At 43.0% G+C, this 18,865-nt stretch overlaps 1 protein-coding gene across 16 annotated transcripts in view; it reads left to right on the top strand.

Moving 5' to 3' along the window:
* stxbp5l (syntaxin binding protein 5L) overlaps positions 1–18,865 on the top strand; it is a 241,215-nt gene that overhangs the window by 154,469 nt on the left and 67,881 nt on the right. For all 16 annotated transcript variants that reach the window (XM_055870514.1, XM_055870513.1, XM_055870527.1 and 13 more), the window contains exons 6-7: positions 7,303–7,366; positions 16,902–16,985. In XM_055870514.1, the coding sequence (XP_055726489.1) occupies positions 7,303–7,366; positions 16,902–16,985 (148 nt within the window). The remainder of the gene's footprint in view (positions 1–7,302; positions 7,367–16,901; positions 16,986–18,865) is intronic.

Below are 18,865 nucleotides of genomic sequence, written 5' to 3'. Positions count from 1 at the left end.
GGCCTAGCTGGTGACATCATCAGGCGATAAATTAGTTAATCGACCAATAAGAAAGAGCGTTCCAAAACTCTCCAATAACAGCAAGTTTTCATTTTTCCCTTCCTGACTCAGACCACTCCCAAGACAGTCCTAGCAAAATTCTTGCTTGAGAAATTACTCTTTGCTAAGAAGCCATGTTTCTTTTTGACAATTTTAATTGAAAACAATCACAGTAAGCTACTTAACATTAATTGTTACAGAGAAATGTATCAGGGATCAAGGTAAGTCCCAGCTGCAGACTGTTGAATTAACACAGTTTATTTTAGCAACAGGTGTAGGCAACGACAAGTCAAGGCAGGCAGGGTTTGAGAATCCAGAGTATAGGGGCAAAGATACAGGACTGCAGGCAGGCTCATGACAGGCACAGTAGTCGGGCAGGCGGGCTCAGAGACAGGACAGGCGAGGGTCAAAACCAGGGGAGCAAGAAAAAGAGAGACTGGGGAAAGCAGAAGTTGAAAAACGGTGGTTGACTTGACAAACAAGACGAACTGGCAACGGACAAACAGAGAACACAGCTATAAATAAACATGGGATAATGGGGAAGATGGGCGACACCTGGAGGGGGGTGGAGACAATCACAAGGACAGGTGAAACAGATCAGGGTGTGACAGAAATGATTTAATATTACGATTAAAACGACTGCATTGGACCTTTTAAATTGAGGTGGAGGATAAGTTATTATACAGATTTTCAGCTCAACACACACACGCGCTAAGACACACATAACTTATTTAAAGTGGAGCTTTTCTGAGTAGGACTCTTTTCCTAAAAGAGTGTAAGCCCGTACCAAAACACTCATTACATGATATGTGTATCTCCCCGCCCTCCTGAGTATTGACTGAGCAGTGAGGCACTTGTGATCCAAAATGAATTTGCTTTTCCATTATCAGAAGTGGGAGACACGGAAAGTACACTGCATTAATCTCGATAGAGCTGCAATGCTGGCAGAAAGAGGATGTATCGGACACATAAACATCACACTAGCATGCTGGCTGATTCCCCCAATGGGTTGCAAAGACAATAGACCCAATTCATTCTGGCTCCTTGGAAGCAATCAATCACTCACAACTATTATCTTCTCTCTCTCTCTCTCTCTCTCTCTCTCTCTCTCTCTCTCTCTCTCTCTCTCTCTCTCTTTCTCTTTCTCTTTCTCTTTTCCAATAAGGGCTAATTTAAAGTAAGTGCCTGCTGTCCTTTATTCACAGCTCCCAGGATGGGGCCAGAACTCCGTACCCATAATGCTCTAGTCTGGGTCTTTTCCTACGAGGCTTTAGATGTAGTGTCTGTGTAATAAAACCAGGGAAAGAAAAGGACAGCCTCAAATCAAAGAAGAAAGCGGGAAGCCTGATGGGAACATAGCTTCATTAGGAAGACACAGGGGCTCCTACCTCACTCCTCATTCTATTTCACAAGACAAAAATGTCCAACGTGTTGTATGAAAAAGGAACACAAAAAGAAAAAGACTTGGCAAAGACGCTTTGGCGTGAGGAAAAGATAAAAAGACGGATCAGCTATTCAAATATGAGTCATATTGATGTCAGATTGTTATTTCAGAACGTTTACTGTTCTGTAGATAGCTCCTTGTGCGAGCATTCAGTCTCTGATTTCCTATACCTTTGAATGACTGCAGTAATGGCTTGTGTGTTCCCTTAATGAGCCCATTATTTTCTAATTAGGCCTGAGTTTATCAGTCTAATGCAATCTCACTGGTTAACGCCTGCCGGTTTTGGCAGCAGCCTAAATTGAGACAGAAATCCCTGAGGGGCGGAACCCAGGCACCAGTCTGATAACAAGAGACACATGCTACGTTTCCTCCCTCCTCTCCCCCTCTTCTTCCCACCTCCTCCTCCTCCTCCCTCCACGTCCTCTTGCATGTCAGGCTTTTCACTAGTCAATATAGGGAGGCACAAGAGGAGTAAAGCCTGACACCTAACAGGAAATGAGTGGAGAAGAACACATGGTTACCGCAGCAAATAAAAAAAATGTTTTGGTATCTTGTCTGTTGAAGTCGCTGTGCAGAGATACACATAACAAATACTAGCACACAACAGAAGTGTGTGTGTGTGTGTGTGTGTGTGTGTGTGTGTGTGTGTGTGTGTGTGTGTGTGTGTGTGTGTGTGTGTGTGTGTGTGAGAGAGAGAGAGAGCGAGTGGGTCAATAACAGCTTTAGCAGAGGGAGTGTGAATAGCCATGATTCTACTCAACTTGGCTGGCTGGCTGGCTGGTTGGCTGGCTGGCTGGCTGGGGGACCAGAGGCTGTTGGGAAATTAGCTTGTCACCACTAACCAGGCTTTTCTCCAGAGAGAGAGATAAAGAGGAGAGAGTCCTTGGGAGAATCTTAATTGCATACACCTCGCGTCATCTCTCCTAACCTCCTTCTCAAAACCCATTGGATCAGAAATACAGAGGTTGTTCCCTTCTGACCTTCTCCTCCAATGGGTTTTGAGACGGAAGCAAGGAGAGAGGAGCCAAGGAGTATGCAATTGAGATTCTCCCCTTCCGCGTCGACAGATCGAGGACTGTCGTTACTGCAGGGCCAGCAAATATTGACACAAGAGCGCCTAGTCCCAAAGCCCTGAGCCTCGTTCACCCAGCTCTGTTTCCTCCACTTTTGATGTTGATGTTAAGGCAACTTACCATCTATCCTCATCAGCTATAATACTATAGGCCATCCGGTGAATAGAGATAATGTGGAGTAAAGCACTTCCCAAATTTCTCTCAGCTTAGTTGCTGTCAAAATATCTCATACAGATGTGTAAGTGGTATGAATACTTGGTAGAACTGCAGAATTGATTCCAGCTACCCTCAATGTACACATAGTCCTGTATTGGTGTGTATTCAGTAAAAAATAGTTATTCTACTGAAAATATTATATAAATACAAAATGTCCATTATGCATGACTGAAGCACAGGAACAACATATACAGCACCAGTCAAACGTTTGGACACACCTACTCATTCAAGGGTGTTTCTTTATTTTTACTATTTTCTACATTGTAGAGTAATAGTGAAGACATCTACACTATGAAATAACACATGGAATCATGCTTCTACACCTGCATTGCTTGCTGTTTGGGGTTTTAGGCTGGGTTTCTGTACAGCACTTCAAGATATTAGCTGATGTACGAAGGGCTATATAAAATAAACTTGATTTGATTTGATGTAATAACCAAAAAAGTGTTAATCAAATCAAAATATATTTTAGATTTTGCATTCTTCAAAGTAGCCACCCTTTGCCTTGATGACAGCTTTGCACACTCTTGGCATTCTCTCAACCAGCGTCACCTGGAATACTTTTCCAACGGTCTTGAAGGAGTTCCCACATATGCTGAGCACTTGTTGGCTGCTTTTCCTTCACTCTGCAGTCCAACTCATCCCAAACCATCTCAATTGGGTTGAGGTTAGGTGATTATGGAGGCCAGGTCATCTGATGCAAAACTCCATCACTCTCCTTCTTGGTCAAATAGCCCTTACACAGCCTGGAGGTGTGTTGGGTCATTGTCTTGTTGAAAAACAGATGATAGTCCCACTAAGCACAAACCAGATGCGATGGCACATCGCTGCAGAATGCTGTGGTAGCCATGCTGGGTAAGTGAGCCTTGAATTCTAAATAAATCAATGACAGTGTCACCAGCAAAGCACCCCCACACCATCACACCTCCTCCTCCATGCTTCACAGTGGGAACCACACATGCAGAGATCATCCGTTCACTTACTATGTGTCTCACAAAGACATGGCAGTTGGAACCAACAATCTCAAATTTGGACTCATCAGACCAAAGGACAGATTTCCACCGGTCTAATGTCAATTGCTCGTGTTTCTTGGCCCAAGTAAGTCTCTTCTTATTATTGGTGTCCTTTAGTAGTGGTTTCTTTGCAGAAATTCGACCATGAAGGCCTGATTCACACAGTCTCCTCTGAACAGTTGATGTTGAGATGTGTCTATTACTTTAAGCATTTATTTGGGCTGCAATTTCTGAGGCGCAGTTAACTCTAATGAACTTATCCTCTGCAGCAGAAGTAACTCTGGGTCTTCCTTTCCTGGGGAGTTCCTCATGAGAGACAGTTTCATCATATCGCTTGATGGTTTTTGCAACTGCACTTGAGAAACTTTCAAAGTTCTTGATTTTTTCCATATTGACTGACCTTCGTGTCTTAAAGTAATGATTTGTCGTTTCTCTTTGCTTATTTGAGCTGTTCTTGCCATAATATGGACTTGGTCATTTACCAAATACGGCTATCTTCTGTATACCACCCCTACCTTGTCACAACTGAACTGATTGGCTCAAACACATTAAGAAGAAAATAAATTATACAAATGAAAATTTTAAAAAGGCACACCTGTTAATTGAAATGCAATCCAGGTGATTACCTCGTGAAGCTGGTTGAGAGAATGCCAAGAGTGTGCAAAGCTGTCTTCAAGGCAAAGCGTGGCTACTTTGAAGAATCTTAAATATAAAATTGATTTTGATTTTTTTAACACTTTTTTTTGGCTACTACATGATTCCATTCATTATTGTTATTTCATGGTTTTGATGTCTTTTCTATTATTATAAAATGTTGAAAATAGTACAAATTAAAGAAAACCCTTGAATGAGTAGGTGTGTCCAAACGTTTGACTGGTACTGTACCTTGTGCAGGTTTTTCTTTCTGTACTTTCTGCACTGCGTCATCATGCCCTATCCACTTCAGGTGTGTCACATCGGCCTTTTAATTTTGTCATCACAGAACATGCCCACCCCCACCCACCCCCACTCACACACATACCACAAAGAGAGGATAAATGACTAATGCAACCTACAGCATTTTATAATTGTCTCCTTTGTCTGGTGTCTTTCAGGAGCAATACATTTCTAATCCTGCTCTAAAGAAATGATTCACACCCTCAGCAGGCTGAGGAACAGAAAATACCCTAATCCTTTGTGAGCTCTGAAGAAATAATGATTTTCATTATCTTTTCCTTTTCAGTGCCAGACAAAGCGTACTCATCTGAAAAACAAGCATTAAAAAAACGGTCATTTCACCTGAGCTCTCATGGTTGGATATTCTCTGGGGGAATCTCAATCGTATACTCCTCGCGTCCTCTCTTCTATCTCCTCGCCTCCTTCTCAAAGTCCATTGAATGAGAAACCCAAAAGTCCCCCCCATCTGACCTTCTCCTCCAAAGGGTTTTGAGAAGGAGGCGAGGAGAGAGGATTATGTAATTGAGATTCTCCCATTGTGTATGTGCACTCTGTGACAAGAGAATTCTGGGTATTGGTTGAATAATCAATGTCTCAGCGTAGACGGTCGAGGCCCTTTTCAGACGGGGTGGAATCTTCTCGACAGGATGTAGATATTTCCCCTGCTGGTAGCTCCTCGTCATCCCTTCCTGTCGTTACCATGCCGACCAAGAAAAGCCAACCTAAACCTGCCGGCCCTGTGCAGCTCCTACAGCTCCAAAGGCTTGTGTGTGTGTGTGTGTGTGTGTGTGTGTGTGTGTGTGTGTGTGTGTGTGTGTGTGTGTGTGTGTGTGTGTGTGTGTGTGTGTGTGTGTGTGCAGAGTGATGAGTCGGCGAAAAGGAGGACACTCGAACAGACAGATTGGTGTGGTGACCTCTCCCTCAGGGGAGCCACGTTTTACCATGAGATCCAAACCCAACACAGACAAATCTAAGGGTGTTAAACTGTTGGAAATGAGCTCCAGAGAGAGAACCTGGGTGTTTTCCTTTGAGACTTAGTCTGGTGTTCTCCCACAGAACCACTTTCAAGGACCATAATGAACGAATTCAGGTTCAGAAAACTTGAATTTCCTCAATGAGGCAATTCATTTTGCAGCAACACAATACCTATACGGTGAAATCAAACAAACAACAACCGATAGCAAAGTGTATTTAAAAGGGAAGAAGACTGAGGAAGTGCAATTTCATGAAAATGTAAAAGGGGTACAGAGATGTGAAGCCTAAAAGAATCAGCAGAAATAACACATACAATGTCTTTGTGATGAATTGAGAACATGTGTTTTTGTAATGGCTTATAATAGATGAGCTCACCAGCCGACAACAACAAACCCACTGGGTTCGAGCGTTGCCATGGCTCCCTGGGACCTGCCAGAGCACAAGGTGTCTGTGTGTTTCCCGACAGCGGTGGTAATTTGTGGCCAGTCTCCTCTGATTGGGTTTGCCTGCCTCTCTTTGTCTGAAGTCGGCAGCTGTAAGGCTGTGATTCTGCCTAGGCTAGCGTAGCGTGCTGATAGCCAGGGTCAGGCCAGTCCAGGTCTCTCTCTGTCTGGCTGTTGTGTGAAGTGTTTACATTGCACTGTTTTAATGAAATGTTGCTGCTCCAGACGCTGAACCCTGAGTAGCCAATGAAGCAACTCTACCCAGTTCAAACCCTGTAAAGCTGTAAGGACTCCGAGTCCCTTCTTTCTCTCAAGTCAATTCAACACAACCTTTACTTTGCAATATCAACATGGTGAAAGCGCGTTTCAATCTCACTTTCCTTCACCTAGACCGTGATTTATGAACCAATAATTTGTCAGACAAAAGAATACAACCATGAACCTAATGTGATTTATCGTCTTTATTCTATTCTATTCTATTCAAAGAGACACTGGCCAGGTTGCAGGCGATATGCTGTCAAGCGATTTCCAGGCCTTCATTGTAAATATGAATTTGTTCTTAATCGATCTGCCTGGTAAAATAAAATATCTTAAACCATGCCAGAGATGTCATTGCCTCAGAGTCATTCTATTCAGGAATGACTACCATCCAGGGCACTGTTGTTGCCAAGAAACAAAAGATCAGGGTTCAGGAGTACATAAACATTTTAACTGGAGTATGCTGGCACAGTCAACTGCCACTGTGCATTGTATAAGTAAGTAAGTAAGTAGCCTTGCACTGGCCTTGGCTTGTGCGAGCCGGAACGGCTCATAAGAGTAGGAGCCTATCTCCTGTTTCTGTAGTGTGAGGCAGATTCATGTACGAGTACACCCCCTGGACAGGACTATAGTCTATCGCAGGGCTTGTGCATTGTATGGTGATGTCTAATAGTGAACGTCTGGTTGATTCTGGTGCTGGGTGCTGAAGGCCACTGGTCACTATGACATGCTGCTGGTGCTCTGTGGTCTGGAGAGTCTATCTATTTGGTACAGCAGATGCAGGAAATAGATTCAGGTTAACTGGATGGCAGCCAGTCACACACTCCCTTGACTATCATTCTGAAACATCTGCACTCATTCTCATAACCTGATAAACATTTTCTCTCTCCTCCTCTTGTTCACAGAGCAACTAAAGCACATCCAGGGCCCGTGGTCCATCTGAGTGACAGCCCGAAGGATGAAGGCAAGGTGAGTAGGCGGAACAATAATACATCAAAAACTGCTTGCCTCCTCTTTCTCTCCTCTAGCAGGAACTCTGGTACACAGGCTGCCACATGTTGTTAGACTTGTTCTTTTAACTACAGGACTATGACCCAAAATGGCTCCCGAACAAGTTGCTAACGCTCTCAGCATCTCTCACCCCACGGCTAGCCTTTGGGTCATTGCGTGCCCTCTGGTACTGGCTGTCCTCCTTGTCATCATCTTTCAGTGGGGGCGGCCTGTGTGTGTGTGTGTGTGTGTGTGTGTGTGTGTGTGTGTGTGTGTGTGTGTGTGTGTGTGTGTGTGTGTGTGTGTGTGTGTGTGTGTGTGTGTGTGTGTGTGTGTGTGTGTGTGTGTGTGTGTGTGTGTGTGTCAGCAACGCTGGGTCATGAAGCGGTCGCGCCTGCTAAGATGATGGTCGGGGTTGTCGGGGCGGGTTGCCGGCAGCGCGGAGGCATTAGGGGGAATCGATTTGCCATGCAAGACCTGCTGGCACTCGATGTGCGTGGGCTGTTGGTGTGAAAAAAGTCTAAGATGCTGTCAGGAAAATAACAACACTTTAGCAAGAGAGAGAGAGAGAGAGAGAGATGGAGAAAGAGAGAAAAACGAGGGAAAATACAGAGAGAGAGAGCCAAATCACACGAACAACAACATTGGAGACTTTATGGAACAAAAAGCCTTCACTATCTCATCCTGGAATATCCGAGGCCTGAGGTCATCTGCATTTGGCCTAAAGAGTAGGAACCTGGACATCACCAAAGAAATCAGAAATAGAGACATTGTCATCCTGCAAGAAACATGGCATAGAGGAGACGGACCCACTGGTTGCCCTCTAGGTTACAGAGAGCTGGTAGTCCCATCCACCAAACTACCAGGTGTGAAACAGGGAAGGGACTCGGGGGGAATGCTAATTTGGTATAGAGCAGACCTAACTCACTCTATTAAATTAATCAAAACAGGAACATTTTACATTTGGCTAGAAATTCAAAAGGAAATGATCTTAACAGAGAAAAATGTCCGCCTGAGTGCTACCTATATCCCCCAGACTTTAATCCCCAGACTTTAATGAAGACAGCTTCTCCATCCTGGAGGGGAATATCAATCATTTCCAGGCCCAGGGACATGTACTAGTCTGTGGTGACCTAAATGCCAGAACCGGACAGGAACCTGACTTTGTCCCCCAGCACACAGGGGGACAAACACCTGCCTGGAGTGAATGACAGCATTCCCATCCCCATATGCCCCCCTAGGCACAACTACGGCAACATAACCAACAAAAACGGGTAACAACTCCTGCAGCTTTGTCGCACGCTGGGTATGTACATAGTCAATGGTAGTTTTCAAGGGGAGTCCTATGGTAGGCACACCTATAGCTCATCTCTTGACAGTAGTACTGTAGACTACTTTATTTTAATCACAATCTACTTGAACAGAGCAATACTCAGTCGTGAGGCATCAAAGCCAAAGGAACTGAATAATATTAAGAAATGCTATAGGTGGAAGGAATGTAGTGTGGAAACCTTACAAAAAACGATGAACTATTAAGCAACAACAAATTCTATCCATTTTAGACAACTTCCTTGACAAAACGTGTAAACTTGGTTGTAGAAAACCTAAACAGTATATTTGACTTCTCAGCTTCCCTATCAAATCTAAAAATGTCAAGCAGAAAACCGAAGAAAATTAACAACAATGATAAATGGTTTGATGAAGAATGCAAAAACCTAAGAAAGAGATTGAGAAACCTATCCAAGCAAAAACATAGAGACCCAGAAAACCTGAGTCTACGCCTTCACTATGATGAATCACTAAAACAATATAGAAATAGACTATGGAAAAAGAAGGAACAGCACGTCAGAAATCAGCTCAATGTAACTGAAAAATCCATAGACTCTAACCACTTCTGGAAAAATTGGAAAACACTAAACAAACAACAACACGAAGAGTTATCTATCCAAAATGGAGAGCTATGGGTAAACCACTTATCCAATCTTTTTGGCCCTATAACAAAGAACAAACAGCAAAAACACATACATAATCAAATACAAATCTTAGAATCAACTATTTAAAGAGTACCAGAACCCACTGGATTCTCCAATTACATTGAATGAACTACAAGACAAAATACAAACCCTCCAACCCAAAAAAACCTGTGCTGTTGATGGTATCCTCAATGAAATGATAAAATATACAGACAACAAATTCCAATTGGCTATAATTAAACTCTTTAACATCATCTTTAGCTCTGGCATCTTCCCCAATATTTGGAACCAAGGCCTGATCACCCCAATCCACAAACGTGGAAACAAATTTGACCCCAACAACTACCGTGGGATATGCGTCAACAGCAACATTGGGACAATCCTCTGCATTATCATTAACAGCAGACCCGTTCTGGAAATACAATTTAAAATAGACTTTTTACCAAATTACCGTACGACAGACCACGTGTTCACCCTGCACACCCTAATTGACAAACAAACAAACCAAAACAAACGCAAAGTCTTCTCATGCTTTGTTTGTTTTCAAAAAAGCCTTTGACTCAATTTGGCATGAGGGTCTGCTATACAAATTGATGTAAAGTGGTGTTGGGGGAAAAACATACATCATCATAAAATCCATGTACACAAACAAAAAGTGTGCGGTTAAAAATTGGCAAAAAACACACATTTCTTTCCACAGGACCATGGGGTGAGACAGGAATACAGCTTAAGCCCCACCCTCTTTAACATATATATCAACGTTGGCGAGGGCACTAGAACAGTCTGCAGCACCCGGCCTCACCCAACTAGAATCTGAAGTCAAATGTCTACTGTTTGCTGATGATCTAGTGCTTCTGTCACAAACTAAGGAGGGCCTACAGCAGCACCTAGATCTTCTGCACAGATTATGTCAGACCTGGGCCCTGACAGTAAATCTCAGTAAGACAAACATAATGGTGTTTGAAAAAAGGTCCAGTTGCCAGGACCACAAATACAAATTCCATCTAGACACCATTGCCCTAGAGCACACAAAAAACTATACAGACCTCGGCCCAAACATCAGCGCCACAGATAACTTCCACAAAGCTGTGAACGAGCTGAGAGACAAGGCAAGAAGGGCCTTTTATGCCATCAAAAGGAACAGAAAATTTTGACATACCAATTAGGATCTGGCAAAAAATACTTGAATCAGTTATAGAAACCATTGCCCTTTAATGGTTGTGAGTACTGGATTTCGCTCACCAACCAAGAATTCACAAAATGGGACAAACACCAAATTGAGACTGCATACAGAACTCTGAAAAAAATATCCTCAGTGTACAACGTAAAACACCAAATAATGCATGCAGAGCAGAATTAGGCCGATACAAGCTAATTATCAAAATCCAGAAAAGAGATGTTAAATTCTACAGCCACCTAAAACAAAGCGATTCCCAAACCTTCCATAACAAAGCCATCAAATACAGAGAGATGAATCTGGATAAGAGTCCCCTAAGCAAGCTGGTCCTGGGGCTCTGTTCACAAACACAAACAGACCCCACAGAGCCCTAGGACAGCAACACAATTAGACCTAACCAAATCATGCAATTTTTTTTTAAATTACTTGACACATTGGAAAGAATTAACAAAAAAACTGAGCAAACTAGAATTCTATTTTGCTCTAAACTAAGAGTACACAGTGGCATAATACCTGACCACTTTGACTGACCGAAACTTAAGGAAAACTTTGACTATGTACAGACTCAGTGAGTATAGCCTTTCTATTGAGAAAGGCTGCCGTGGGCAGACCTGGCTATCAGTAGAAGACAGACTCTCCACAAAATGAAACTGAGCTGCAATTCCTAACCTCCTGCCAAATGTATGACCATATTAGAGACATATATTTTCCTCGTATTACACAGATCCACAAATAATTTGAAAACAAACCCAATTTTGATAAACTCCCATATCTACTCGGTGAAATACCACAGTGTGACATCACAGCTAGAAAGATCTGTGACCTGTTGCCACAAGAAAAGGGCAACCAGTGAAGAACAAACACCATTGTAAATACAACCCATATTTATGTTGATTTATTTTCCCTTTTGTACTTTAACTATTTGCACATCGTTACAACATAATATTACATTTGAAATGTCTTTATTCTTTTGGAACTTCTGTGAGTGTAATGTTTACTTTTTATTATTATTGTTTATTTCACAGAAAAAGACAGACAGAGAGAGAAAAAGACAGAGAGAGAGAGAGAGAGAGAAAGACAGAGTGTGAAGGAAAAAGACACAGAGTGAAGGAAAAAGACAGAGTGTGAAGGAAAAAGACAGAGTGTGAAGGAAAAAGACAGAGTGTGAAGGAAAAAGACAGAGAGTGTGAAGGAAAAAGACAGAGAGAGATAGAGAGAAAGACAGAGTGTGAAGGAAAAAGACACAGAGTGAAGGAAAAAGACACAGAGTGAAGGAAAAAGACAGAGAGTGTGAAGGAACAAGACAGAGAGAGAGAGAAAGACAGAGTGTGAAGGAAAAAGACACAGAGTGAAGGAAAAAGACAGAGAGTGTGAAGGAAAAAGACAGAGAGTGTGAAGGAAAAAGACAGAGAATGAAGGAAAAAGACAGAGAGAGAAAAAGACAGAGAGACAGAGAAAAAAAACAATGTGGAGGAAAAAGACAGAGAGTGAAGGAAAAAGACAGAGAGTGTGAAGGAAAAAGACAGAGAGAGAGAGAGAAAAAGACAGAGAGTGTGAAGGAAAAAGACAGAGAGTGAAGGAAAAAGACAGAGAGAGAGAGAGAGAGAGAGAAAGACAGTGTGAAGGAAAAAGACAGAGAGTGAAGGAAAAAGACAGAGAGTGAAGGAAAAAGACAGAGAGTGAAGGAAAAAGACAGAGTGTGAAGGAAAAAGACACAGAGTGAAGGAAAAAGACAGAGTGTGAAGGAAAAAGACAGAGTGTGAAGGAAAAAGACAGAGTGTGAAGGAAAAAGACAGAGAGAGAGAGAGAGAAAAGACAGAGAGTGTAGGAAAAAGACAGAGAATGAAGGAAAAAGACAGAGAGACAGAGAGAAAAAGATAGAGAGAGAGAGAAAAAAGACAGTGTGGAGGAAAAAGATAGAGAGAGAGAGAAAAAGACAGAGAGTGTGAAGGAAAAAGACATAGAGTGAAGGAAAAAGACAGAGAGAGAGAGAGAGAGAGAAAGACAGTGTGAAGGAAAAAGACAGAGAGTGAAGGAAAAAGACAGAGAGAGAGAGAGAGAGAGAGAGAGAGAGAGAGAGAGAGAGAGAAAGACAGTGTGAAAGAAAAAGACAGAGTGAAGGAAAAAGACAGAGTGAAGGAAAAAGACAGAGTGTGAAGGAAAAAGACAGAGAGAGAGAGACCTTCTGTTTGTGAAGATGACTCATATGGGATATGAAGTATATTTCTTGCTTGGATTTATAGCCTAGAGCATATCAGACTCTTTCTGCCTCCCAAAGCACCTATAAATGTGTGCATTCTGCCACCGAGAGGTTTGACGTTTAATGTGTTTGTTTCTCTGAATGTGTGGGTGTGTATGTCAGAGCCAGTTAATGTCATGGAGGTAGGTAAAGGGAGCAAGACAAGGTAAAGGCAATACGGTGGGTATGATAGAGGCAGTGGTAGTGATAGTATACAGTTAAGGTCAGAAGTTTACATACACCTTAGCCAAATACATTTAAACTTCGTTTTTCACAATTCCTGACATTTAATCCTAGTAAGAATTCCCTGTCTTAGGTCAGTTAGGATCACCACTTTATTTTAAGAATGTGAAATGTCAGAATAATAGTAGAGAGAATGATTTATTTCAGCTTTTATTTCTTTCATCACATTCCCTGTGGGTCAGAAGTTTACATTCACTCAATTAGTACTTGGTAGCATTGCCTTTAAATTGTTTATCTTGGGTCAAATGTTTTGGGTAGCCTTCCACAAGCTTCCCACAATAAGTTGGGTAAATTTTGGCCCATTCCTCCTGACAGAGCTGGTGTAACTGAGTCAGGTTTGTAGGCCTCCTTGCTCGCACATGCTTTTTCAGTTCTCCCCACAAATTATCTATAGGATTGAGGTCAGGGCTTTGAGATGGCCACTCCAATACCTTGACTTTGTTGTCCTTAAGCCATTTTGCCACAACTTTGGAAGTATTCTTGGGGTCATTGTCCAAGCTTCAACTTCCTGACCGATGTCTTGAGATGTTGCTTCAATATATCCACATAATTTTCCTACCTCATGATGCCATCTATTTTGTGAAGTGCACCAGTCCCTCCTGTAGCAAAGCACCCCCACAACATGATGCTGCCACCCCCGTGCTTCACGGTTGGAATTGTGCTCTTCAGCTTGCAAGCCTCCCACTTTTTCCTCCAAACATAATGATGGTCATTATGGCTAAAGAGTTCTATTTTGGTTTCATCAGACCAGAGGACATTTCTCCAAAAAGTACGATATTTGTCCCCATGTGCAGTTGAAAACCGTAGTCTGGCTTTTTTATGGCAGTTTTGGAGCAGTGGCTTCTTCCTTGCTGAGCGGCCTTTCAGGCTATGTCGATTTAGGATTTGTTTTACTGTGGATATAGATACTTTTGTACCTGTTTCCTCCAGCATCTTCACAAGGTCCTTTGCTGTTGTTCTGAGATTGATTAGCACTTTTCGCACCAAAGTACATTCATTTCTAAGAGACAGAACATGTCTCTATCCTGAGCGGTATGACGGCTGTGTGGGCTGCCATGATGTTTATACTTGCGTACTGTTGTTTGTACAGATGAACGTGGTACCTTCAGGTGGATGAACCAGACTTGTGGAGGTCTACAATGTTTTTACTGAGGTCTTGGCTGATTTCTTTTGATTTTCCCATGAAGTACGTAATCTCTAGGAGACAGAAAACGTCTCCTTCCTGAGCATTATGACGGCTGCATGGCCCCATGGTGTTTATACTTGCATACTGTTGTTTGTACAGATGAACATGGTACCTTCAGGTGTTTGGAATTGCTCCCAAGGATGAATGACACTTGTGAAGGTCTACAATTTCGTTTCTGAGGTCTTGGCTGATTTCTTTAGATTTTCCAATGATGTCACGCAAAGAGGCACTGAGTTTGAAGGAAGGCCTTGAAATATATCCACAGGTACACCTCCAATTGATTCAAATTATGTCAAATAGACTTTTAGAAGCTTCTAAAGCCATGACATCATTTTCTGGAATTTTGCAAGCTGTTTAAAGGCACAGTCAACTTAGTGTATGTAAATTTCTGACCCACTGGAATTGTGATACAGTGAATTATAAGTGAAATAATCTGTCTGTGAACAATTGTTGGAATAATTACCGACTTGCCAAAACTATAGTTTGTTAATTAACAAGAAATTTGTGGAGTGAAAAACACGTTTTAATGACTCCAACATAAGTGTATGTAATCTTCCGACTTCAACTGTATGTTGCCTACCTACAGTATGTACACTGGTGTCCCCTGTGAGGAGGAGGTAACCTTGTTCAGCAGTATCACACTACTTTCTGGAGTAAATCAATGTGATGTATGTGCTGAGATAGAAAGACGGGCCGTTTTGGTTAAATTGGCAGTAACGCAGGTTTATGTGGTAGGAATTTAGGCAGGTATGCATGTGAACGTGGGTATATGTTTGTGTGTGTGTGTGTGTGTGTGTGTGTGTGTGTGTGTGTGTGTGTGTGTGTGTGTGTGTGTGTGTGTGTGTGTGTGTGTGTGTGTGTGTGTGTGTGTGTGTGTGTGTGTGTGTGTGTGTGTGTGTGTGTGTGTGTGTGTGTGTGTGTGTGTGTGTGTGTGCGTGCATGCGTTTGTGGCCCATGTGGGACTGAGAGTGGCAGAGTGAAGACAGGCTGTTTTCCACCCCACCTGCTCTCCATTCCACAGTGTGTGATCTGTGCTTTCAGTGTCTCCTCTCCTCCCTACAGGGACCTGTCTTCTCCTCCCCTCCCCAGAGGATCCCCTTCTTTAAATACCCCTTTCTTCCAGGCTGCGCCACCTCTTCTGCTCTGTCTGCCTCACTGTGTGACACTGCCATTACCCTCCGCACCTCTTAAGGTGTACTTAGTGGAGTGTGTGTGTGTGTCTTTCTGTATCCTACTTTTTACTCGGGTTGTGTGTATTCTTCATTCCGTGCTAGGGTCTGTGTTGTCTATCTCTCTCTCATCCTGGGGGTGTGTATAGTTTCATCTCTGCCTTCAAGTGTAGACTCCTCTCTCTGTGGGTGTGTAAGTAGACTTCTGTATTTTCTCTGCAGGGTTAATACATACTATTTACAACGTACTGTTTGGTAAAAATGAACACAGTAAGCAAAGAATATCAGCATACTAGATTCATTCTTCTGAGAATGAGTCATCTCAGGGGCAATTGCGTTGATTCCCGCCATTCCTTCATTTCGGTATAGCGTGTTCCCTCAGCTAATTATTAGCTGTTGTCAGACAGACGTGGGTCTGGAAAGATGATTCTCTTCCTCAATAGTATGCAGTGAATTCCCCTGTATAAAAAGGCAAAATGAATATGACATCTTGGTTAAAACTTACTATAAAATGTTATTTTTTCACATACCCAAAATATCTAATATTTTGAACGCTAGTACGGGTATTTGGACACGACCAGCGTCTTTGCATATTCCTGCGAACCTCGTGTATGTGCTGTTTCTCATTAATCAAAAACTGCAGAGCCAGTGGATTTTAGATTTTTCGCTGACAAAGGCCACTCTTTTTCTCTCTATATATATATGCCCCATATCCCATCCTCTTCTAAACCCTTCAGACGTCTCCCAGTCCTCCTCCCCAAAAAGTAAATCCTCTATAAATCACACACAGGGATAAGTGCTAGCCAGAGAGAGACAGGCAGAGGGAGCAGATTGGTTGTGTGCTGAGTGGAACACTCATGGTGAAGATCATCCCTCCCAATCCTTCTAATCACATCTCCCACAGGGAGAGAACCACGGTCACTGGAGCTACAAGTCAGGGGCCACTACCTCTGGAAAGGGGGAGAGAGAGGAAGAGTTTCTGTTTACTGAGACGAGCTCAAGTCTATAAGACTCGTATTTCAATGTTCAATGATTTCATTATTGTATTTCCTCCTCTGTCGCTCTACTGTCTGGCCCTCTCTCGAATTCTCTCCCTCTTCTTTATCCTTCTCCCTCCACCTGTCTTCCCTCCCTCTACCTGTCTTCCCTCCCTCTACCTATCTTCCCGCCTCTACCTGTCTTCCCTCCCTCTACCTATCTTCCCTCCCTCTACCTGTCTTCCCTCCCTCTACCTGTCTTCCCTCCCTATACCTGTCTTCCCTCCCTATACCTGTCTTCCCTCCCTCTACCTGTCTTCCCCCCTCTACCTGTCTTCCTCCCTCTACCTGTCTTCCCCCTCTACCTCTCTTCCCCCTCTCCCTCTCTTCCCCCTCCCTCTACCTGTCTTTCCCCCTCTACCTGTCTCCCCTCCCTCTACCTGTCTTACCCGCTCTACCTGTCGTCCCCCGTCTACCTGTCTCCCCACCCTCTATTTGTCTTCCCCCTCTCTACCTGTCGTCCCCCCTCTACCTCCCCCCTCTACCACAGTTGCTGATAGGGTTTGAGAGTGGAACAGTAGTCCAGTGGGACCTCCGAGCCAAGAAGGTTGACTTCAGAATCTACTACGATGAGGTGAGTACTCTCTTTCATTCTCTCTCTATCTCTCCCTCCCACTAGCAGACAGTTGAACAAGTGATTTCACCAAGACCGTGTGGGAGCTTCTTTTACATGGATGCTTTCTTAGGGTTCATTAAGAGTCCCTTAAAAGTATGTTTACGTAAGGTCACACAATCAGGGACGATGTAAGGGCCCTATCTGATTAAATATTGACAGTGTACATGATTTGTAACCTATATGCCCCTAACTCCCCCCTTCAGGGATCATTTAAACCTATACATTCCTCCCCTTATTTCCAAAGAGGTGTCATTAGAACAGATCTGTCAGTCTTAATTACCCAGTGTGATGCATGATGGATACCCGTCTCTGGTGCCTCCACGTTGCTAGGCCTCACCATCAAAGAGGATTTAGAACATGACAAGGGAGAGGCATCGCCATGGCAGCCTAGACAAAAGCTGGGAGCGCGTAGGACAAAAGGAGCTCTCACTCTGCCATGATTCATTAAGGAAGGCTCTTTGTGTGACGCTCCGATGCGAGCCGGGAGAAGAGAGGAACGGGAGGATAAATAGCAGCGCTCCAGATATCACACAGCGCTCCGTTCGGAGCCGATGCTCATCACAGAAGAGGCCGATGCATTGGAGCACCCTTTAGATTTTACAACACTCCCTCTTTTTTACATATGTACCGTATACATATCACTCACTCTCCGGGAATAAAAAGCAAACCCCATTTCAAAGGCTGGTAGATGAGCTCTCTGCTGAAACCTATAGTTTTTCATTAGTGCAGTTTGATTAACTGGCTCATGAATCCTCCCAAGTCATTTCTGGCTTCTTTAATATCACAGGCAAGCAACGTCAAAGACTTTCACTAACACACCTGAACTCGTCCTACAGAACCATACAAATAGGATCATATCTGTAAATAAATAAATAAACGTTTGTTTGTTCGTGTGTGTGCAGTCTAGGGGAGAAAAATAAGAGTCACTGTCGGTCCTGAGCTTAACTAATTGCTTGGCAACATTGATTTCTCCTGTGTCATTCATCGAATGTTACATGTAAGACTGTATTTTCTACACCTGTCAATTTCCTTTCTTTCTCCTCCCCTTGTTTTCCGAAGCTCTCCGGTGCTGTGCGTAGTTAGTGCTATTGATCCTTCTCACTGTTCTAATCAGTCCAGCTCTAGTCGTGTCCTCTCTCATTTAACACCAGATTAGTTGAGGGACAGCACTCATTTGTTTTAGCTGCCAGGTTAACTGTGGATGAAGGACTGCATTCTATCTTCACGTTGGTGTTGTCACTCCCCCAAAAAGTTATATATTACTTATTATTATTTTACTGATTACTCCCTAGGAAAAGTAATTCATTACACTACTTGTTAAATTACTTTTGCGCTACAATCCAAAATGTTGCGTGTCCTCACTCAATGTCGACTGTCATCGGCATTTTGTCTATCTGTCTGAAAGAGGTGGATTCTACCGTGGATAAGGGCAGCATTTCTTCTACTACATACCCAGCTATAAGCTTGTCCAGCAGTTTCTGGGTTGCAGCCTGTCCTCCTGAACGATTAAAATCAAGCCTTGGTTGTTTGGATGAGGTAGGCCTACAGTCATTTTCAGCAGCAGTGGTCAGGTCTTGGGGGTCTTTCGCAACGAGTTTTGTGTTTGCGTGTTGCCTTTGCAGATGCTTCAAGAGATTGGAAGTTGTGTTTATAGCAGTGGATAGTTGTTTCTTGCCTGGGCACAGTTTACATTTGACAGTTATATTCTTACCATTTTGTCCTACCAAGTCAAACTAATAGGAGTACTTCCAGCAGTAGTGCATGCATACGTTAACAGGAACTTGGTGAGAGGACGAAAACATTTAGAATCTGGGGCAGGGGGATTTTTTATATTGTGC

This window comes from Salvelinus fontinalis, chromosome 19, assembly GCF_029448725.1.
Source record: "Salvelinus fontinalis isolate EN_2023a chromosome 19, ASM2944872v1, whole genome shotgun sequence".
Lineage (NCBI taxonomy): Eukaryota > Metazoa > Chordata > Actinopteri > Salmoniformes > Salmonidae > Salvelinus > Salvelinus fontinalis.
This window is presented reverse-complemented; position numbering and strand designations above follow the sequence as displayed.